The 20,149-nt window shown below is 55.1% G+C and overlaps 1 protein-coding gene and 1 long non-coding RNA gene across 9 annotated transcripts in view; one reads left to right on the top strand and one right to left on the bottom strand.

Annotated features, from left to right (window-relative positions):
• The first annotated feature begins 234 nt into the window (after window positions 1–234).
• Window positions 235–18,541, top strand: ADORA2A (adenosine A2a receptor). Of its 5 annotated transcripts, none has more exons than XM_047828127.1 (4): window positions 279–303; window positions 8,602–8,804; window positions 8,935–10,091; window positions 16,771–18,541. In XM_047828127.1, exons 3-4 carry the CDS (start codon window positions 9,760–9,762, stop codon window positions 17,675–17,677), a joined length of 1,239 nt encoding a protein of 412 aa, XP_047684083.1. In that variant the 5' UTR covers window positions 279–303; window positions 8,602–8,804; window positions 8,935–9,759; the 3' UTR covers window positions 17,678–18,541. The 5 variants fall into 5 exon arrangements, with proteins under 5 accessions (XP_047684085.1, XP_047684083.1, XP_047684084.1 ...); XM_047828126.1 differs by lacking the exon at window positions 279–303 and having other exon boundaries at window positions 7,702–8,804; window positions 8,935–9,119; window positions 9,505–10,091; XM_047828130.1 differs by lacking the exon at window positions 279–303 and having other exon boundaries at window positions 7,702–8,804; window positions 16,771–17,533; window positions 17,707–18,541.
• The window catches only part of LOC125149275 (uncharacterized), a 52,691-nt gene continuing 43,792 nt past the window's right edge, over window positions 11,251–20,149 (bottom strand). The window contains exons 4-7 of one of the 4 annotated variants that reach the window (XR_007145883.1): window positions 15,049–15,125; window positions 12,716–12,917; window positions 12,404–12,466; window positions 11,251–12,313 (exon numbers count right to left, since the gene is read on the bottom strand). This is a non-coding gene — a long non-coding RNA (uncharacterized LOC125149275). Of the gene's footprint in view, window positions 12,467–12,715; window positions 16,272–20,149 lie in introns of those variants that run through there. The other 3 variants (XR_007145882.1, XR_007145881.1, XR_007145884.1) reach the window with 3 other exon arrangements.

Here is a 20,149-nt window from a genome sequence, read left to right as displayed (position 1 = left end):
GAGGAGGCCCGACGGATTCGAGCCGGGAAGAGCGCGCTGAAGGCCGTGGACGAGGATGCGGTACGGCCCAGCCGGTTGCGGCCTCGTCCTACCGCGGGCATCAGCCGGGCTCTCAGGCCGGCTCCTCCGATCCCCGATCCCCGGGCCCACTCTGGGCCTCGGTTTCCCCGCGCGGCGGGGCGGGGCGGGGACAGCGCGGGTCTCGAAGCCGCCTGCAGGGGGCGCCCGTGAGCGGCGCGACCGGAGCCCGAGCCCGAGCCCGAGACGCCGCGGAGACAGCGGGAGCCGGCGCGCGAGCTGCAGGTCAGGAGGGGTCTCCGGTCTGGGGTCCCGAGGTCCCGGGCGGGCGGCCGGGCGGCAGGGGACCGTCGGAGGCTGCGGGGTTGGGAGGGACGGGTGGCTCGGGACCCCTCCCCTCAGGGCACCCCGCCGCTCCTACCCTCTCTTCCCGCCGCCCCGAGAGCGAGTTCACAGAACTGGGGTCCGATCCCTGCCCCGAGGCGGGGGCTGAAATGGCGGGTGCAAGAGCGGCTCAGGCGCGGGCGCACGTCCGAAACTCGGTCGAAGAGCGGTGTGCGACTCAACTGGCGGCCCCAAACTGGACCGGAAGGTGCGCACGGGTGGGCGGGGAGGGGAGGGGGCCCGAGAGTGAGGCGGCCCCGGCGGCGGGGCGTGTGGGGCAGGCGTCTGGACCCGCAGGTGACGTGCGGAGAACGTCTGTCGGTCCGTCCAGGCGCCGTTGGCCGGCCCCAGGGCACTCGGCGAACCTTTCCGACGCGGCCGGCTGGGGTGGGCTGGGGGCGCCGAGGTGCGGCCTGAAGGAGGGCGGGTTGGACCCCCGGGGGTGAGAGAGGGCTTCCGCAGGTGGAGAAGCCCGGGGCGGGGACGGCATTCCGGGGAAGGAACGGCGAGGGCAGACGCTCCGCATCCCTAACGCCTGGGGTGCGGCGAGGAGTCTGGAACGCCGGGGCGAGGCAGGCGCGTTCCGGGGACAGTGGTGGCGGGACCCGGACTTAGGGGACCCAGGGGAGGCCGGAGGACGGGCAGGGTGGGTACACGGCTCAGACTGGTCCAGGCCGTCCGCCGGGCTGCTTTGAGCGGAGGTAGGAATGGCGGGAATGGTGGCGGCCCTCGAGGGACTTGGCGCAGGACGGTCCAAAGGATAAACGAGGGGGCCGAGGCCCCGCGGCACAGAGATCTCTGCGTTCTGGCACTGCCAGGCCGCTTTAGATTTTAATTTTTCATACTGTAAAATGGGAAGAAGGTGGAGCCCTAGGGATCTGTTGGGGGAGAAAGAGAAGCTGGGGGGCAGGTCTCCCCATCCCCCATTCCCTAGGACTGGAGTTGTGGCTGGCCCCTGGGAAAGGAGTAGGCTGTCCCTTTGGCCAGCTGTCCCTCACCATCGTAGGGAGCACCCAGGCCCGTTTCCACCCAAAGGGACTGTGCTTGCCTCCGGCCCAGAGCTCAGGCTGCCCTCTTTGGTCTCTGCTGTCCAGCTGCCTGGACTGCCAGCTTCTGCACCCTCCAGAAGACTCCATGTTGCCTCCATTCCCCAACATGGTTGCTCCTGGTTGTCCCGCCGGTGGGGGGGGGGGGGGGGGGGAGGGACCATGATGGGGAGCTGGGGAGCTCTCTGGAGCGCAGTGGGCCAGGGAGGATGTTGTGGGGTCAGGGGCTCCCTCCTTAGTCCTGCTGTAGCTAATCCTGGAGGCCTTGGGTGGGCTGGGAAGGCTCTGCCCTGTGGGCCAGCTCCCCATTTCGGGTCTCAGCGGGTCTATGACAGGAGCTCCTCACTGTGGCTTGTCCACAGGTAGTGGTGTCAACACCTCCTTGCTCTGTCCTTGTCCTTTAGAATCCTCATGGTTCTCCCAGGTTCCAGTGTCCCTCTGGCCACTGCCCCTCCATCCCAATCCCCTCAGTGCAGATCAGGTTCTGGGCTAAGCCAGCTTCCCTGTTCATAACCTCAGAGAAGCTGAGGATGGCCCAGATATGGCTGGGAGGAGAGAGGCTTTGGTCCAGGCCAGTCCTGGCCAATCTTTGGGGGCTTACGTGTTGCCCTCCCTCATGTTGGTCTGTGAAGTGTAGGCCCCCAACCACACTGTGGTCTTGCCCCCCAGGAGCCCACGGCCCAAGAGAGGCTGGCTTCAAGGGTACCCAATAGACCACAGATTTCGATGCCCAAACCTGGGTTCTGCTCTTGCCTCTTTGGTGCACTTGCTGGGCAGCCTTGGGCAAGTCACTGCCCCCTTAGAATCTGTCTTATTTGTAAAACAAGCATGATGGAATGAACAATGCTTGGTGTACAGGGTTGTGGAGAGTAAATGAGAGATGAGCATGAGAGAGAGGCAAGGCAGACCAGAGGACAGGTTGGGGTCTATGCTTTAGTTAGGGAACAGAGGGAGGCTATTGGCCTTGAGGTGGTGTGGGGGGCACCACAGGGGATCACTGTTGACAGAGGGACATGTGGATTGGAGTTGGCTTGGAGGCAAGCACTTGGTTTCAGGGCATCACACCCTGCAAACAAGCATCTAACTGCATTCCTGAGCTGCCTTACCCCAGTGAGCTGGAATAGCCATCCCAACCTTCTTGTGGCGTTTGTCTCGTCTGCTGCAACTCAAGCTGGGCACTGAAAGCTGTGCACACGGGAAGCTAAGGGGAGGATGACCGGAGGGATGGCTAGGGCATGAAGTATATGCTGAGAAGGAGTTTGGGGGTGTGTGTCAGGGGCTACTGAGGAGATTGTCAGGTGCTGAGCAGGCAAAAGGAATGAGTCTGAACCCCCAGGGAAGGAGCCTGGGCCCAGGGAAGCATTGGCAGTCACAGAAGGGAGGGGTTACCTCATGTTCTGGAGGTTGGAGGGAGTAGTTGGGTTGTGGTGCCTGAGGGCAGTATCCTGGAGGTCTGGGCTGGGGTCAGATGGGGAAGGGAAGTGGGGAATGGATAGGAGCTTGGAGCTGGGATGCAGACAGCACTCCCCGCCCCCCCCCCACCCCCCCGGCACTCCCCAAGAGACTGCTCATCTTCTGGCCAAGGCCTGGGAGCTCTAGGTGGTAGGGAGGGGCCATTTAGTGGCAAAGGTCCCCCAGCCCCCGCCTATAGAATCATGAAAAGGACCCCTGTATTGTGGAGTCCATGGGGTCCTTCTGGGGATGGGAAGGTCTGGGTGGAGGGGAAGACCAGCTGCCTCTCACTCCAACCTCAGATGGGCGCAGATGGGAGCTGGGTGCTCCAGCTTTCCAGGACTCCCTCAGGCCCCTGAGCCTCACAGAGGCTGTTGTCTTTGCCTGGACTCTCTTTCCTCCCTGCTCCCTCACTTCCCTGTCCTCCAAGTCCAGCCCAATTGGCCCCTCCTCTGGGAAACCATCCACAGTGCTTTGGGCCCTCTTCTGCAGGACAGTCCTGTTTCAGAAGTTGCTGGGCAGGGGCTGGTGCCGCTCCCACTTCTGCTGCTGCTACACCCACCAGCCCAGCTATCACTTGGGAGGAAAGGCTGCCTTAATGCACCAGGGAGAGGCAGGCAGCACCACTCTGGTGCCTCTCCTAGTATCTGGGCTGGTGGTCTCTGTCTGCCCATCCATCACAGGGGCATTCACCTCTGGCTCCTCGGTGGACTTTGCAAATTGTGGGGGTGGGGGGTGCCTCATGGAACAAGGAGCAGTGGCAGAGCCGTGTGGCATCTGGGCCAGCCCACAGGCCATGCTGCAGTTGGTTTACCCTCTCCCTTCAGCCTCCAGGGCTGCATCATCATGCCTTCATCCCAGGGACCCCAGAAGTGGGTCTGCCTCCCTCCCATCCTCCACTTTCTGGGCAGCTCCTGCCCTCCAACAGGCCAGCCTTCTCCCAGGGCCCCACCCCAGGCCCACTAGGGCCATCTAGGAACCTCCCCGCCTCCCCTCACCCCCACCCCACATCTCTTTCTGGCATCATAGTGCCTGTCATCCTACCATTAGAGGGTTCTTTTCAGGGAGGTGTGGGTGCTATGCACTTCCCAGGGTGCTGTCTCACAGGAGCATCGGTACAGAAGGGAAGACTCTGCTCAGGATCTCAAGGAATGTGGGATGGAGCAGGAGTGGGATCCCACCTGAGGTCCTTCCACCACAGAGTGGGCACCCAGCACCTTGTGTGTGGGGTGACCTCTTGGAGGGAGGCCATCAGATGCAGCAGCCAGTGACAGGGTGAATGGCCACCTCAGGCTGGGAAGATGCAGTCTCTCCAGTACCTGGCCTGGACATTCGGGGATGGCAGACGAACTCTGGGCCCCCTGTGGGGAGAAAGGAGCTGTGGCAAGGCCCTGTGGCCCCAGGGGCTGGTGCTGTGGAGGCTGCTCTAGGGGGGCGAGACTCAGTGCAGGGAACTGGCTCTCCACCCAGCTGGTTCCTGCACACATCCTGCCCTCCCAGAGCTGAGAACAGCAGCCACATGAAGGGCCTGTGGGAGAGGGGGTACCACTGGATGCCTGCCTGATACTTTGGGCCAAGCCTGCACCATGTTCCTGAAGTTATCCTGCAGGGAGGGAAGTGGGGAGGCAAGAGGCACCGGTGCTCCACGGCTTTCCTCCAGGCAGCACCGGAAGACACTGGTCCCACTCCAGTTGATGGGGCTTGGTAGGTCCCAGGGCCCTGGGTTCTGTGAGGCTTGTGCCCAAGCTTGGGCCACTCCAAACACCAGTCATGACAGAGCTAGCAGAGGGCGTGTGGTTGGCAGCAGGAGCTAAGCTGCCTGTCTAGCTATTTCTTCTTTCCTTGTTGCTCTCTGCACACTCACTGAGCTCCCATTAGACAGATGTCCATACTTCTTTCTCAATTTACCTTCTGTGTCTCTCAACTGTATCTCCTGCTGGGCTTCGTGTCTTTGTGAAGTTCCTGTGATAATACCTCAGGGCTGATCATTCCTCAGATCCCCCGTTGTCTCTTCAATTGTGTACATGCTTGAAGTGCATCGTGTTGATGGTGTTCTCTTTCTCATTCCCTTGACTTTTCATTTTGGGGACCTTATATTCTTTCTTGCTCATATTCATTCACCTGTTCTTGTTTCTCTTTTGCCAGTCAAGCCATAAGTTCTCCTTCTTGTTTATGGGTGCTATTCCTTTTTTCATCTCTTTGAAGACCCTAAATGTCTTTGAAAAACATTATTAGATTATGACCTTCATCTCTTCCAGAATGAATGAAACTCCATATTCAGGGTGCTGCTGCTTTATCTTTCTTAGCTTGAGCTTTTCTCCTGTGCTTTGAAATTGTGGCTTACAGGGTCATCTTAAGTGGGAATGGAGGCCCTGGAGACAGGGAGTGACCTGCACACTAAGGCAGCAGCTGGCTCTCAGCACACTCTCCTGGGACAGTTCCTCCTTCCAGGTCCCCTGCTGTAGGCTCAGGACCTTGCTAAGGCCAGGCTCAGTAGCACATGGCACAGAGCTCCCTGTGATCCAGCAGTTGGGATGCTGCATGGCACAGGGTAGGCATTTGTATAACATTTGCTATGAGGAAGTAGTGGAAGAGACACAGGTTAGGATTCTGGAGCCCAGGAATGGGCCAAGCATGGTTATGCCAGTTCTGAGTCCCTACACTTGGCTTAGTTTATTGCCCTTAGCGGCACCCAGGAGCAGAGGTGCAGGGTCCTGCCTGGAAGGCAGGCTCTGGGGTGTACAGCCACCATCTGGGCATGTGTACAGAAAGCCTCACTAGTCTGACTTACAAGGAGCCAGAAGTGGGCCAGGAAATATGTGGGTTTTGATTAAATGGAGTTTTAATTAAAATGGCCAGGTTGGTGGGGATAAGAAGGAAGGCCAGAAGAAGCAGCAGTTTTGAGTCTGACTCCTGGGAATCCTGGGAGCTGTCCTTTCAAGGCTTATCATGCACATTCCCCAACATGTGTCTCTAGTTTATATGGGACAGCTTCTGCCCTCTGCCCTGTCCCCAAAGAAGGATAATCACAGGGAAATATTACATTATTAACATTTAATTTCCCCTCCTGGCTAGCAACAGATGACTCAAGAATTAATTAGAGTCAGCAGAGAGGGATAGGAAATTGTCAGATCCTGGCTCCGCCCCTGGCCCCCTCCCCTTGGGCCTCCAACCTTCCTGTCACTCTAGGAGGCCTCAGAAGGGAGGGAAGCAGAGAGGGGCCAGCAGGCCCCAAGAAATCTTCCTGCTTCTGTGTTTATTATGGGCATTTCCCTCCGCTCTATTTCACCCTTTTACGCTCTTGGTATCTGTAAGACTGGGAGAGGTTGTTAATCTCTTTGGGACTTAGCTTCCTCATCTGTAAAATGGGGCTCACGGGGCCAGTGAGAACACAGATGACCGCAATGTCCCTGTGCCCTCACATCATGAGCTCCCAAGCAGGCTGCACAAGCTAAGAAGGTCTGCGTAGAGTCTCGGCATCCAGGGAGAGCGCAGGGTGTGGTGGCTTAGTGGCGGCTGGAACCTAGTGGCATAGGGTCTCTCGAGTTGTGTTAATTGCCATTTCCTGTCAGTGATACATACGTTAGTAGCTTGAAATTGGCCATGTGGGGAGCATTTATACCATGAACGTCTGGCAAAGGCCACAAGTTAGGATACCCCCACCTCCCAGACTGATTTGCCCACCTATGGCTGGGAAGCTCCCAACCTTCCCACAAAATAGCTCCAGTAGGAGGCTGTGCAGCCTTCTCCCTGCCTTGTCTGCCCCCTGGTGCCTTGAGCTCCACTGATGAGGGCAGTGAGAGTTGAGAGCAGCAGCTAAGCTGCTTGGGGCCAGCACTCTGGTTTGACAGATGCCCAGGTTTCCTGTGGGGCTGGGCCAGTCTCACCCCAGGATGTGCTGGCAGCAGCTAGAGGAGCCTGCAGAAATGCTGTAGGAAGGGCAGATGGGCAACTAGATGTGCAAGGAGGCAGCCTTTTAGGACTCAGGGGCATTAGGTGTGCCTTTAGCCCCTTGCAAGACTGATGTGGGTAGGAGGATCGGTGACCACTAAGATCCATTGCATCCAGTGAGATTGGGAAGGTGCCCCAGGCATGGTGGGCAGTAGAAAGGTAGCTTCAGTTTAGTCAGGAAGAGTGTTGGTCCCAGGTGCTGTTCAACATGAGGGCCCATGGCACAGAGGGTGGTGGTAGGGAGACCCTGAGGACTGGCCATATGTAGGCAGGTACCCAGGGCTGCCAAGAGAGCCTCACCTAACAGAGGGCTGGGTTAGGCCCCTTGAAGGTCCTTCCACTCCAGGCAGCCTGGCTCATGGAGGCAGCCTGGCATCCAGGACGGGTGCTGGTGGTGTGACCCCATCAGTAGGGCTCAGGGCATTGGGGCAGGACAGCCTGGCTCCACAGAAATGTGATACGTATTTGGGTTAGGTGGATTGTTGGTGATCCCACCTCATCTCCCCCCAGGCCAGGTGCCCTCTGAATCTGGACAGTGGTCTGGGGCCAATTCATGCTTCTAGCCCGGGTTGGTCTGATTGGCAGAGGCTGTGGTGCCTCTGAATGCAAATTCCCCTGGAGAGGTTGAAGTCTGGGTAAGAAGGGTGGCAGGTGATGGTTAGGCGGCTAGGAGAGCAGGCGGCTCACTGGTAGGAGGAGGTAGGGTTCCCTAAGGCTCCCTTGGCCTGGACAGTGGCCTGCTGCTAGTGCTGGGCCTGGGAGGCCCCTAGGAGGGAAGTAGTTCGGGGCCTGTCACTTCCCTTCCGGAGAATAAAATCAAGACCCTAGACACACGGCTTCTGCAGCTGGGGGCGGGGGAGGGGGGGGTCCCTGGTGAATGCTGTCTTAGGCTATAGGCCAGGAGCACCAAGGGACACTCTGTGGCCAGGGATAGCACCAGGAGACTTGGTCTGATCCTCCTCTGCCAGTGACATGCTTTATGAGCAGCTGGCTGGCAAGTACCCTGTGTATAGCAGGGCCCTGAGATTCATTCATGGTCTCTTGGTGGTGGGCCCCTGCCAGGCCTGAGAGAAGCCACTGGGCTGGCTGCAAGAATCCCCCCCATTTTTCAAGCACTTTGCCTCCTCTTCTCTGTCCTGCTTCCTGGTGTTGCGTGCTCCATTGGAGCCTCCTAGTGGGCATAGGGAATACCCCTTGGATATAGTTCCAGCCGCCTGAAGCACACAGGAGTCAGAAGGAAACTTGGTGTTCATCTGTTGCAGCCTGGCCCCTTGAACATGGCCAGGGACCACGAGTGACCTTCTCCCAAGATCACCAGCCCTGCTCTATCCCTTGTGTCCTGGAGGAGTGAGGGAGGATGCAGTTTCCTGAGCCCAAGTGTGGGAAGCTGAAGGGCAGCTTTGGGCCTCTTGTCTCCATGCAGGCAGCAGTTGCCACCCATGTGCACCTAGGGCCCCGTGAAGGCCCAGGATGGGAGGAGTAGGTTGATTTGGCATGAGGGGACACCACTGGGCAGCACATGTGAGCATGATAAGGTGGGGGCAGAGGCTGTGGGGAGGGGCCCCTAGGCTGGTAGGGGATATGGAGACCATTTCACAAGCTCAAGGGTGAACACTAGGGGTTTGGGCTGGGGGAAACCAAGACCTCTACTTCTGCTTGTGCTTCTCAGGAGGGTCAGCAATTCCTTACATTTCTATGACATTTTCACTCTGGGGGAGCCCTTTAAGATCTGTTTATTTCCTTCTCATAGAATCATGAGTGAGAGCTGAAATGACCCCCAGAGGCTATCTGGGGTCCAATCTCCTCACTGTATCAATGAGGAAACTGAGGCCTAGAAAAGAAAAAAACATCCTTGCCTGCAGTTCCCCAGGAAGTCCTGGCTGAGCACCCTGCCTTCTGCACAGCACCAAACTGAATTCAGTCTGTCCTGGCATCAGCCAGGCAGAGGAGCAGGTTGGGGAGCGGGCGTGGGAGGAGGGAGCGGGGGGGAGGTGAGGCGGTTCCCTTGCCCAGATGTGCAGTCAGCTGGCAGGGGCTGCTGAGGAGCGGGCTCCCTTGGTGACTGCTCCTCCACACTGTGCAGCATCACCAGCAAGGGCAGGGGGGCTTAGCTGCCAGCAGTGGAAGACAGGACAAGATGGACCACCCAGGTCCTTCCAGATTGGAACTCTAGGCCTGCTCCTTAACCTAGCAGCTTAGGCAGGTGCTGGTAGTTCCCAGGAAGAGCTCTTGGGGGATGGAGCAGACTGAAGCTGGCTGAGAGAGAAGGTAGGTGGACCTGGGAGAGTCCAAGGGGGTGAGGGGGCCTTTCTGGAAGGGTCATGGGGGTGGCAGTGAGCTCAGGGACCCAGGAGACTGGCAGGGCTGCCACAAAAGACTTGAGAAGCTGAGCATGGGGTGGGGGTAGGGGCAACACAAGTGACTTAACTTTAAAAAGATTCCTGGCTCCCCTAGAAAAAACAAGGACTGAGGCTGACCCCCAGCCCTCTGTGTCCAGGGTGGGAGGGGCAGGGCACAATGGGCTGTTCTCAGGCTAATGCCTGGCCTGCAGGGAGGGCATTGGTAAGCTGGGGCTGAGGGCTACCTCTGGGAATCTTCAGCTTTTCCTTCTCTGCCCATGGTCCAGCTCCTCACAAGGCTTCTCCCTTGGCAGGTGCCTCGGGGACTGTGAAGCCGAGCTGAGCCAAGATGCTGCCGGAGCCCCTGAAGAGGGTCTGGTTTCTGGAGACTCAGAGTTGGCTCTGAAACAGCCCTTGGGGAGCCCCCCTCCTCCCCCGCTTGCCTGCAGGGACGCTCTTGGCTCCTGTGAAGAAGGGGCTCAGGGGCCTGGGCAGGGCCAGCTGCACTGCAGCTATGGACCGTGAGCTGGCCTGGCCCGCGTCCTTGCTGACCCTGCCTGTCTGCGGCCATGCCCACCATGGGCTCCTGGGTGTACATCATGGTGGAGCTGGCAATTGCTGTGCTGGCCATCCTGGGCAATGTGCTGGTGTGCTGGGCTGTGTGGCTGAACAGCAACCTACAGAACGTCACCAACTACTTTGTGGTGTCACTGGCGGCAGCCGACATTGCTGTGGGAGTCCTCGCTATCCCCTTCGCCATCACCATCAGCACAGGGTTCTGTGCTGCCTGCCATAATTGCCTCTTCTTCGCCTGCTTTGTCCTGGTCCTCACACAGAGCTCCATCTTCAGCCTCCTGGCCATCGCCATTGACCGCTACATCGCCATCCGCATCCCACTCCGGTGAGCTGGGGGCTGTGGGCGGTGGGCTGCCCATATTCTCTTCTCTGGCATGCCTCATGCTGAGGTTCACATCTGTGAAAAGGCTGCCTGTACCAAGGTCTGGTCTGCGCCAAGCCAGGGCCAGGGTGACCTGGGGTTAGGATTTAGTCTGTGATGTCTGTGTGTTGAGCTGAGGACAGGGTCATGGGGCTCAGTCTGGGGCTGCCCAGGGCTTGGCACATGGCCAGAAATCATGCCATTCTAGCTGATCCCTGTGGGCACAAGGCACCCTGGCCCTCCCCAGTCTTCCCCAGCCTATTTGGTTGAGGCTGCTGCTCTTTGACTGTGGCAGATGTGTGTGGCCCAGGCCTGGGTGGTGCATCTGGGCCATTTTCTCACACAGCATGATGCTGGGGCGGGGCAGGGCACCACGGGAAACCACAGGCCCTCAGAACCAGAAACCCGCCTGCCTGCCTGCCCTAACTCCTCTGGGCCAGCCACACAGTGTGGACATTAGGAAAATGACCCAGAGAGGGGAAGTGACTTGGCTGAATGCCACAGTGAGTCACTTAGACCTATATGCAAATTCTGTGCTCCTCAGGTCAGCAAGTACTGATGGTCTTAGAGACAGCCTGTGTGCTCAGCTAGTGGAAAGGGGTTTTTGTGAAGTGACTTCAGCCATGTATTGTGTAAATGAAGACTTTCCCGAGGCTGAGTTTATTTAACGTGGCCTCCACCTACCACAGATGAAACTAGGAAGTAGGTCCCTCCCTCTCTCCTCCCCCCAAGGTGGGGGGAGTGGTGAGGGGCAGGAGAACCTCCTGCCCCACCTCCTTGACCCTCTATCTGGGAGCTGGGTTCCACAGCCTGGGTGGCTGCAGACCCTGAGGGAGGTCTCAGAGGACCAGGGTACCTGGCCCTGTAGTGAATTCTCCCAAACAAGTGAAGTGCCTGCCTCCAGAGTAACCCTCAGCAGCCCCATGCTGGCAGAGTGCACCCCAGCTGGAAAGAGGAGCAGGCTCAATGAGCAAATGGAAATTTAGAGTGTCAAACCAAGGGGGCCCTTAGAGGTCATTTCCTCTCATCTTCTAGATGGAAAAATGAGGCTCAGAAAAGGGAGCCAGCCCTCAGGGCCACACAATGAGTTGGTAGCACAGTTGGGACTAGGCCTAGGAAGAAATGTGACCTGTCACCCACTGTGACTCCAGTCTTTGGGGGAACAGGGCAGCCCTGGTCTCCCAGACCTACTCCCAGGAGTAGGTGGCCACTCCTGTCACCTGGGCTCTAAGGGGGAAGAAGGCACCCTCATCATGCTGCTCAAGTGAAGGGCCCCACGTGGCCCTATAGGACGCTCTAGTCTCAGGAGAGCCTAGGACTCTTGCCAAAGAGGAGACTCTAGCCAGTCTTAATATAGGACTAGTCTGATAGTGCAGAGCAGAGTTCAGAGTCCAGGCTCCCTGAGGAACGCTCAGAACACGGGGTCCCAGGTGGACTAGAAGGCAGAGAATTGGTGTCTACTTAAGGAGCCAAGCTGAGCATGGGCTGGGCCTGGGCCAGCCCTGGTAGGAACATTCAGTGGGGAAGCAGAGACCTCACTTTCACTTCCTTCCCTGACTCAAAGGGCAACGGCATCCTAAGGAGAGATCAGGGCTCAGTTGCAAGGGTCTTGGCTTCTTTTTCTTATCTCTCTCTTTGCTAAGAGTCAAGAGAATGATTCCTGATGTAGGAGGATGGGACGAGCTGTGTGACCATAAAAAGTCAGCTGTCTCTCCCTGGGCCCATTTCCTCATCTATAAAAGGGGATAGGCCTTTCTGTCCTTCTGAGCTCACAAAGGTGTTGTGAGGGTCCAGTGAGCAGATGGGTGTGGTGAGGCCCCTGGGTGGGAAGGTTGGTGGGATGGAGCAAGTGGGGATTCAGCCCATTCTTGAGCTGCTGGAGATTCAGAATGGATCCTGGACCTGCCCTGCCCCATCTGTATCACAATACCTATGATCTTCAGAGCAGGACCTAGTTCCACCGAGACTTGGCTGTTTGAGCATTGCTTGATAAAGCCTTGGAGGGGTCAGCCTGGATCTCTTGGATCTGGGAGCCATTAGAGATGATGATGATAGTACTTATCTCCTACCTCAGGCAGAGAGCTTCACAGTTGCCCAAGGATGTTAGCACAGTTTCTCCTTTGATCTTCACAGCCTAGCACTGTGGCCAGGGAAGACGTGATGACCCTGTGTTACTCATGGGGAGGCTACAGCAGGAGAAAGAAAAGTCTCTCGTGACTTGGGGGACATCAGGGCCCTTCACAAAGTTCCAGACTCCCTTGGGTCTTTCCACTTACCTATTCCTCAAGGGCCCTGGGCTGGGGACAGCAAGGTGCACAAAGGTGTCCAGGTAGGGGCTCCTGAGAGCAAGATGGGTACAAGAGGGAATGATGTGAAGGCAAATGAGAACCCAGAGCTCCTGGCAGATCTGGAGCCACTTCCTGACTCAGGCTGCCTTTTCTGCCTCCCCCACATTCCCTGCCAGCTGGGAATCTCGCTGCCTCTGCATGCTGTTTCCTGCTCCACTCCGGAGGTCCATTTGGCTACTCTGAGGTGTCCATTCTCTGACTGCTGCCCTGGATGCCTAGCCCTAGGCCTGCATCACTCACCATTAATTTATTTCTCTCTCCTTCTTTCCTTCTTCCTTTCCTTTCTCCCCATCTCTCTTTCTTTTGTTAAAAGGATTCAGTTTCAGAAAAATCTGTGCTCCTTCCCAAGTACAGGGACCTTTGGTGGGCTAGGGCAGGGCCTAGTCAGGAATCCAGTGAGAAGCAGCCTGGCCAAAGGCAGAGATGGGAGCTCTTGGTGTCCCTGGAGGAAGACAGAAAGCCCAGAGTGAGAGACAAAGGTTTTCATATCCTAGGCGACTTCTGCGCCCCTTGTCTCCTGCCTCTCACATTATTAACCCCTGGTGAGTGCTCGCTCTCCTTGGGAAACAGACTACATGTGGGGCAGCAGTTGATGCAAAGACCTGAATTGTATGTGGTGAATTACCACCTGGGGACAAAAACCCCCTGGCTTGTAAAGAGGGTAGGATCAGGGCTCCCAGGAGGAGGTAACTCTGAATGGGTCTTGCAGGATGGGTATGAGTAGGCCAAGCCTAGACAAAGGCCACAAAGAAGGAAGGACCATGTGGGCCTTGGAACAGGAGAAGTGACAGAGACAGAAGAACAGGAGGGCAGGGAGGGTGTGAGGCTAGCTCAGGCCTGCCTATGCTCAGAAGGGAGTTTGGGTTTCACCCATGCATCAATGGGTGTTCAGTTCTTAGATCACTGGCTCCTTTAGACAACTTAGGAAAGCTCCGCCTTCTCTCAGTGTAAGGAAAATGCACATGAAGCCCCACTTAGAATTGTGGGTGGTATTCTTGGATCATAGAATGAGTCTCCAATATGGGTGATGGGAAGTCCCCAGGAAGGGGCACCTGTGAGCTGAAAGATGCAGGGATACAAAGGCACCTCCAAATGTGGCAGGCAGTACTCTGGCACCTGCTTCCTGTGACACCTCTGGGCTCCCCCAAATGGCAGAGTGTTGTTGTGCTGGATACCTCTGGCACCCCTTCCACTGGACAGTGTGTCTGGGCCCCAGGAGGTCAAGATGTGATTGCCATAAGTCAGAGACATAGCCCAAGGGGATGCCCCTGGGCCAGGCTATGGCTTGGCTGTTGTTCTATTTGGGTCCTAATGCTGTTCCAGTTCCCCATCGGCCTGTGTCCAGAGCGCTCAGCCTAAAGGCTTTTCTTCTGAATAATAAAACTAATCTGTTTGATGTTTCTGTGTGTGTGTGTATGTGTGTGTGTGTGTGTGTGTGTGTGTGTTTAATAAGTTATTACCTGCACATACTAAAACATTAAAAAAGAACAACAGAGTATATGGTGAAAAACTGTCCCTTCTGTCCGCCGCCCTACCTTCAGTTATCTTCCTGGAAGGCAGTGTTGAGAATCTGCCCAGAGATATTCTTTGCAGGCATAGTCAAGTGCTATTAATGTATGTTTGTTTCTGTCCTCACAAGGGGCTTTCTTTTTAAAATGCAGTGCCAGACTTCTGCTCATGGGTTTCCTTGTTCATAAAAGCAGACAACTGGACAGACCAGGGATTTTCAAACTGTCCCTGGAAGCCTTTGGTTTGGGCCTGGGTGTCCCCACCAACTCATTCATTCAGTGAATATTAAGCTGCCTCCCTTCCTCAGCAGCCTCCTTCTGTGATTGCTTGGGAATGTGGGCAAGAAGGTCAGCTGCTAGAGGACAATTTGAAAACTCCCAAAGCAGGTGGCTTCCAGGGTCCTCTACACCATCTCTACACCATCTGCTCCTGCTTGGTTGCCTCAAATGATAGGAAGCTCACTTTGCCTGAGGCAGCTCATTTCTTGTGTGAACAGCTTAGCTGAGAAGTTCTTACTTACCCCAATTCACAGTCCACCCCCCTGTAATTCCCACCCATGGATTATACATTCTGCCCTCATGGGACTGTGCTCACAGACCCTGGATTCTTAGTTCCATTTTGCAAATGAGGAAACTGAGGCTCAGAGATGCAGAGTGACAGAACATGGCAAAACAGGAATGCACTAGCACTGGAACTCAGGGAGGGATACCCTTTTCTCAGGAAAAATACCAACATTAAAATAGCTTCCTATTCAATAAGATTATATAAATTATAATTAGCAGAGTACAAAAAAAGTGCCCGGCACACAGCAAGTGCTGTGTAAGTATTAAATGGAAAAAGAAAGAAAAAGAAAAAACCTAAGACTTTGTGTTTGAGGCTCCAGAATAGGAAACAGGACCATGTAGGCTCTCTGTGGCTTGGTGGAAGTGAGCAAGTCCATGACCCTCCTCCTGTTGCAAGCACCCAAGCCCCTGCTAAATGGGGCTGAGGGGCTCCTGGGAGTGGCCCTGTCCAGTTATTCTTTGGATTCAAAACTGACATAGATTCAGAACTGACAGACTTACCTTGGCCCGAGTTGCCTCTGGGCTCCTGAAATGTCCATGGCAAGTCCATTCCTCTCCTTAGGCTTCAGTTTTTCCATCTATAATATGAGGCAGTTGGATTAGATAAGAGGTCAGAGGCCACAAGATTTTATCCCCCTTTATTTGAATTTGTTGACAAAATTTAAACCACAGGCGATTTCACCTAGAAAATCAGCTCCTCAGCTCCGTCTGAGGTCTGGCAGCACTGGAAGCACATTGTGCATAAGCGGCCAGGGGCTGAGCAGCATCAACTGTCTCTTATACAGACAGTAAATGCCCTGCCAGCCTGCCTCACACATTTGTTACCTGTAGGCCCACGTTTGCCACCCATGGACTAGTTTCTGTGGATGCTTCCAATTCTGGAAATTAAGTAAAGCACATTTTTCCTTGGCACCTGCTGTGTGTCGCTTTCTTAGTGCTGGCAGTACAGTGATGGATGCAGGAAAGCCCTGTCCCAAAGGGGCCCCCTACCTCAGGGGCCCAGATGGAGTAGGGATTTGGTGCACTTGGGTAGGAAACTTCTTTGGGAAGGTATCTAGCCTGAACATAAAGGATGGATAGGGTTTACCAGGTAGAGGGGAGGGCAGTCTGGTGTTACCAGAATCAAAACCATTAAACAAATGGTTATCTCTCAGAGGTCACTGAGGTCACCTTCTTCAGTCAGAGATAATTTTTTGATTGCCCACTCTTTAAGTAAAATCTATGCCACCAGAGCATCTGGTTGGCTCAGTTGGTTGAGTGTCTGACTCTTGATTTTGGCTCAGGGCATGACCCCGCACTGAGTGTGAAGCCTGCTTAAGATTCTCTCTTCCCTTCTGCCCCTCTCCCCAGCTTGTGTGTGTGTGTGTGTGTGTGTGTGTGTGTGTGTGTCTAAAAAAAGAAAAAAAAAGACTTAAGATTCTCTCTCTCTCTAAAAAAAACCATCTATGCCACCTTTTCTATGGACTTGGGGCCAGCTTTCTGGCTGGCAGATCAGGTCACACTTGGAGTCTGGGACTGCATCTGGCTGTTTAGTCCTGAGTGATTTCAGTCAGATTACTTTTCCTCCTTGGACCTCAGTACCTCATGCAATTCTTTCCTCTTAAATGTTAAGACATATCAATCTCATGTCTCTCCAGAGGGCTGTGGGTGAATCTGGAAGGCAGAGAGGATATTTGACCCAGGACCTCCACGACCCCCTCCTCCCCTCTGTGCCACCTCTCCTTGAGGGCTTTCTGGAGACCCTATGTCAAGTGGGGAAGGAAGAGCATGGAGTACAAGAGACATGAATCGCCTACAAGTCTGATGTGGCTGGTTCTGCCCCCGGCCAATGAGTGTACCCTCCTGGCTTATTCCCACTTTTAAGGAAAGCTTACTCTAGCATCAACTAAGACTAACGTGGAGGTGATAAGTTCTCTCACTTATTAAGTCCCTCAAAGAGAACGGAATCTGAGGACTACTTTTAATACTATTTGGTAACCATCTGAATGTCTGTGCAGTGGTTTCCTTTCAAGGGGGCCGGCTCTCCTGTTTCCTGCTGTGGGAAAAGGCAAGGGCTTGGGCCTCCACTGAACAGAGGAGGATAGTGAGGCTAGGAGGCAGGAAGTGAGTGGTCCAAAACCTTACAGCCAGCAGATCAGGCCCAGGTGCCTCTCTGGGTTTCTGACTCTTAGCCTCTCCTTGTCTTGGTTTCTCAGACATCTGATGCTGGTCTCCTTTCCCCAGGTACAATGGCTTGGTGACTGGCACAAGGGCCAAAGGCATCATTGCAGTCTGCTGGGTGCTGTCATTTGCCATTGGCTTGACTCCCATGTTGGGCTGGAACAACTGCAGCCAGCCGAAGGAGGGCAAAAACCACTCACAGGGCTGTGGGGAGGGCCAGGTAGCCTGTCTCTTCGAGGATGTGGTTCCCATGAACTACATGGTGTACTACAACTTCTTTGCTTGTGTCCTGGTGCCCCTGCTGCTCATGCTGGGTGTCTACTTGCGGATCTTCCTGGCTGCTCGGCGACAGCTGAAGCAGATGGAGAGCCAGCCTCTGCCGGGGGAGCGGACTCGGTCCACGCTGCAGAAGGAGGTCCATGCTGCCAAGTCGCTGGCCATCATTGTGGGGCTCTTTGCCCTCTGCTGGCTTCCCCTGCACATCATCAACTGCTTTACCTTCTTCTGCCCAGAGTGTAACCATGCCCCGCTCTGGCTCATGTACCTGACCATCATCCTCTCCCACACCAATTCCGTTGTGAATCCCTTCATCTATGCCTACCGCATCCGTGAGTTCCGCCAGACCTTCCGCAAGATCATTCGCAGCCATATCCTGAGGCGACGGGAGCCCTTCAAGGCAGGCGGCACCAGTGCCCGGGCCTTGGCAGCTCATGGCAGTGATGGAGAGCAGATCAGCCTTCGCCTCAATGGTCATCCTCCTGGGGTGTGGGCCAATGGCAGTGCCCCCCATCCTGAGCGGCGGCCCAATGGCTATGCCCTGGGGTTGGTGAGTGGAGGGAGTGCCCACGAGTCCCATGGGGACATGGCCCTCCCAGATGTGGAGCTCCTCAGCCATGAGCTCAAGGGAGCATGCCCAGAGTCCCCTGGCCTTGAGGGACCCCTGGCCCAGGATGGAGCAGGAGTGTCCTGATGATCCACTGAGTTTGCCCTTTCCTCCAGGAAGGAAATCTTTCTCTTTGGTGGATGGAACCAGTCACGTTGGGAGAAGAATGAATGTGCCTGGAGACCCTTCTTGTGGCCAGTTCCCACTTTGGACTGAGAGGAGAGTACCCTGGCTGGAGCAGCATGAGGCCCAGCAGGAAGGGTTTGGAGTCCGAGGAAGCAGACATTTCATGTTGGGAGGCCCTGCATCAGGTCAGGGCCACGGCATCAGAACATCTTGGCTGGGCAGGGCCCAGTACCCCACTCGAAGCATCTAGAAATACCACCCTAACTTCACAGAGCAGCTGTGGCAGAGCAGGCTGGCTAGCCCTAAGGCTGGGGGTGGCTCCGACAGACCCCCTAATCACATACACACCACCCTCCTGAGACTTTCCAAGGGTTCAGGAGCTGCTGTGCCCAGAGGTGGCGTGTTTTTGTTTTTGTTTTTTCCAGGAGAAAATGTTAAACCTGAAGAAATCCCCCCCCCCCTTTTTTTTTTTAAATCATCTTCCTTCCCTGGTTGCTGGGTCTGTTGTTGGTCTTGCTGCTAACCTGGCCTCAGAGGTCAGCCCAGGGAGTCCCAGGCAGCTCTCACTGGCTGCCATGAGCTGCCATGCACTTCTTACCCCATCAGTCCCAGGGCCATTTCTTAAGGCCACAGAGCTGGGCTCAAGGACAGGGAGTTGTAATGGAATGGTGTCAGACTGTGGGCTTAAGGGAGGAGGTGGGGACTGGCCCACCATGGGGTGTGCCTGGGTAGCTCAGAGCTGCCCAGTTAGAGGCCCTATCTAACTGCCTTTCCTTCTGAAGGGAATGTTTTTTTCTGAGATAAAATAAAAATGAGCCATGTTGTGTTTTAAACTTGTCCAATGAGAATGGTGTCTGAGTTCCTTTCCCCATTCCATAGCCAGGCCTGGCACACACATATATGGGTGTGTATTGCATGTGTGAGAGAGTATGTGCATCTGTGCAGACAGACAGTCTGCCTGCCTGGGGATGCTTCCACAGCCTCCCATCTTCCAAGGGAAAAGGCTGTCTGGATGCACCAGAATCTAAATGCCCACGAGCAGCCCCCAGACCTGTGTTCCTGTGAGAGAGGGGCTGTGGGAGGAAGGACTCTTTCCCCAGCTGCTCTCCCTCTAGAGAGGGACCCTTCTATCCCTAGGCATTTCCTCAGTGTGGGGTGTGGCTCCTCCCTCCCACATTGTCCACTGAGAGCAGTGCCCTACTCTCCCCATGCCCTGCTCTACCCCTTAGCTGAGAGGCCACAAAGGGATCTGGAAAGGCTCAACTGCCTTCCCCTGGAGTTACCCCACCTCCTATTCCCAGAGAAGAAACCTATAAGGAGTGTTAGAACTTCACAGGTAATCCTCACACAGCCCTGGGAGCCCCATTTTACAGATGACTAAACAACTTCTTTTGAACAGATAAGTACTTGCTCCAGGTCACACAGCTAGTTAAGTAGCAGAAATGAACTTAAAAACCCAGGTTTGACTATGAAATTCATGCTCTTATGATGAACTATTTTAACCAAAGCAAAAAGTATGAAATGATACCAGGTTCCCACCACTCTGCTCAAGAAATGAAACATTACAACTACAGTGGAAGCATCTGATCCCTCCCCATTTCATTACCCTGCTGCCTATACCTGGAAACAATCACTTTCCTAGGATTTCATTTTGTTCCACTGCACATCTTTATACTTTTATAAGTATACTTATAAGTACACACTGCATATGTAAGTATTCCTAAACCAACACAGATTTGCTTAGCTATTTACCGTTACATCAATCAGAGGTCCTCTAGACTGGCTGCCCAGAAGAGACACTTAAGGCACTTTGAAAAGCACAAAAGCCTGACCCCTTGCCCCAGAGATACTGAGTGGATCCAGGCAGCAGTAGTTCCCTAAGGATTCTTATGGACAGCCAGGGCTAAGCAGCACTGAAATAGATGCACAAGCCCATCCTTGTCCATGCCAGCTTGGACATGCCTCCTCTCTCCTACACACTTTGGTCTGTGCTATGGGCTGAGGGTAGATCAGTGACCTGGGCTGTGCCTAAGAGACCAGGAGCATGGATGCTGTTGGTCCTCATGACCAGTTGGTGGGAAGAGGCCAGAAAGAGAACCACAAAGGTAGAGAAGGAAAAACATTATCTCTCCTGTCTTTACTGAGGCTTCTTGGGAACTGAGCTTTGGGTGCTGAACTACATGGGTGCAGGCTTTGGGGCTGGGGAGGGACAGGAACAGAGGCTCAGGAAGAGCTCCCAGGTACAAGTGATCTCCAGAGCCCAGACAATTTGACCTCCTTGGGTCCCCATAGGGCCCAGTATCCCACCTCCATACCACCCCATGCAGGCTCCCACTGTGAGTCATGCCTAGAGTATAAGAGCACATGTGGAGACATGAACAGATACATGTGTCACTCCCTGACCATAGAGAATACATGTGTGCACATGCAGAC

Source organism: Prionailurus viverrinus, chromosome D3, assembly GCF_022837055.1.
Source record: "Prionailurus viverrinus isolate Anna chromosome D3, UM_Priviv_1.0, whole genome shotgun sequence".
NCBI classification, from domain to species: domain Eukaryota; kingdom Metazoa; phylum Chordata; class Mammalia; order Carnivora; family Felidae; genus Prionailurus; species Prionailurus viverrinus.
Note: the sequence above shows the minus strand (reverse complement) of the source record. Positions and strands in the feature narration are given on the sequence as shown.

What these genes read in the sequence shown, in the direction of transcription:
- ADORA2A (XM_047828129.1), top strand. Translation starts at nt 9,760, where the DNA reads ATGCCCACCATGGGCTCCTGGGTGTACATCATGGTGGAGCTGGCAATT. An exon ending in GCCATCCGCATCCCACTCCG is followed by an intron (nt 10,092 to 16,770) that starts GTGAGCTGGGGG and finishes TCCTTTCCCCAG; the next exon opens with GTACAATGGCTTGGTGACTG.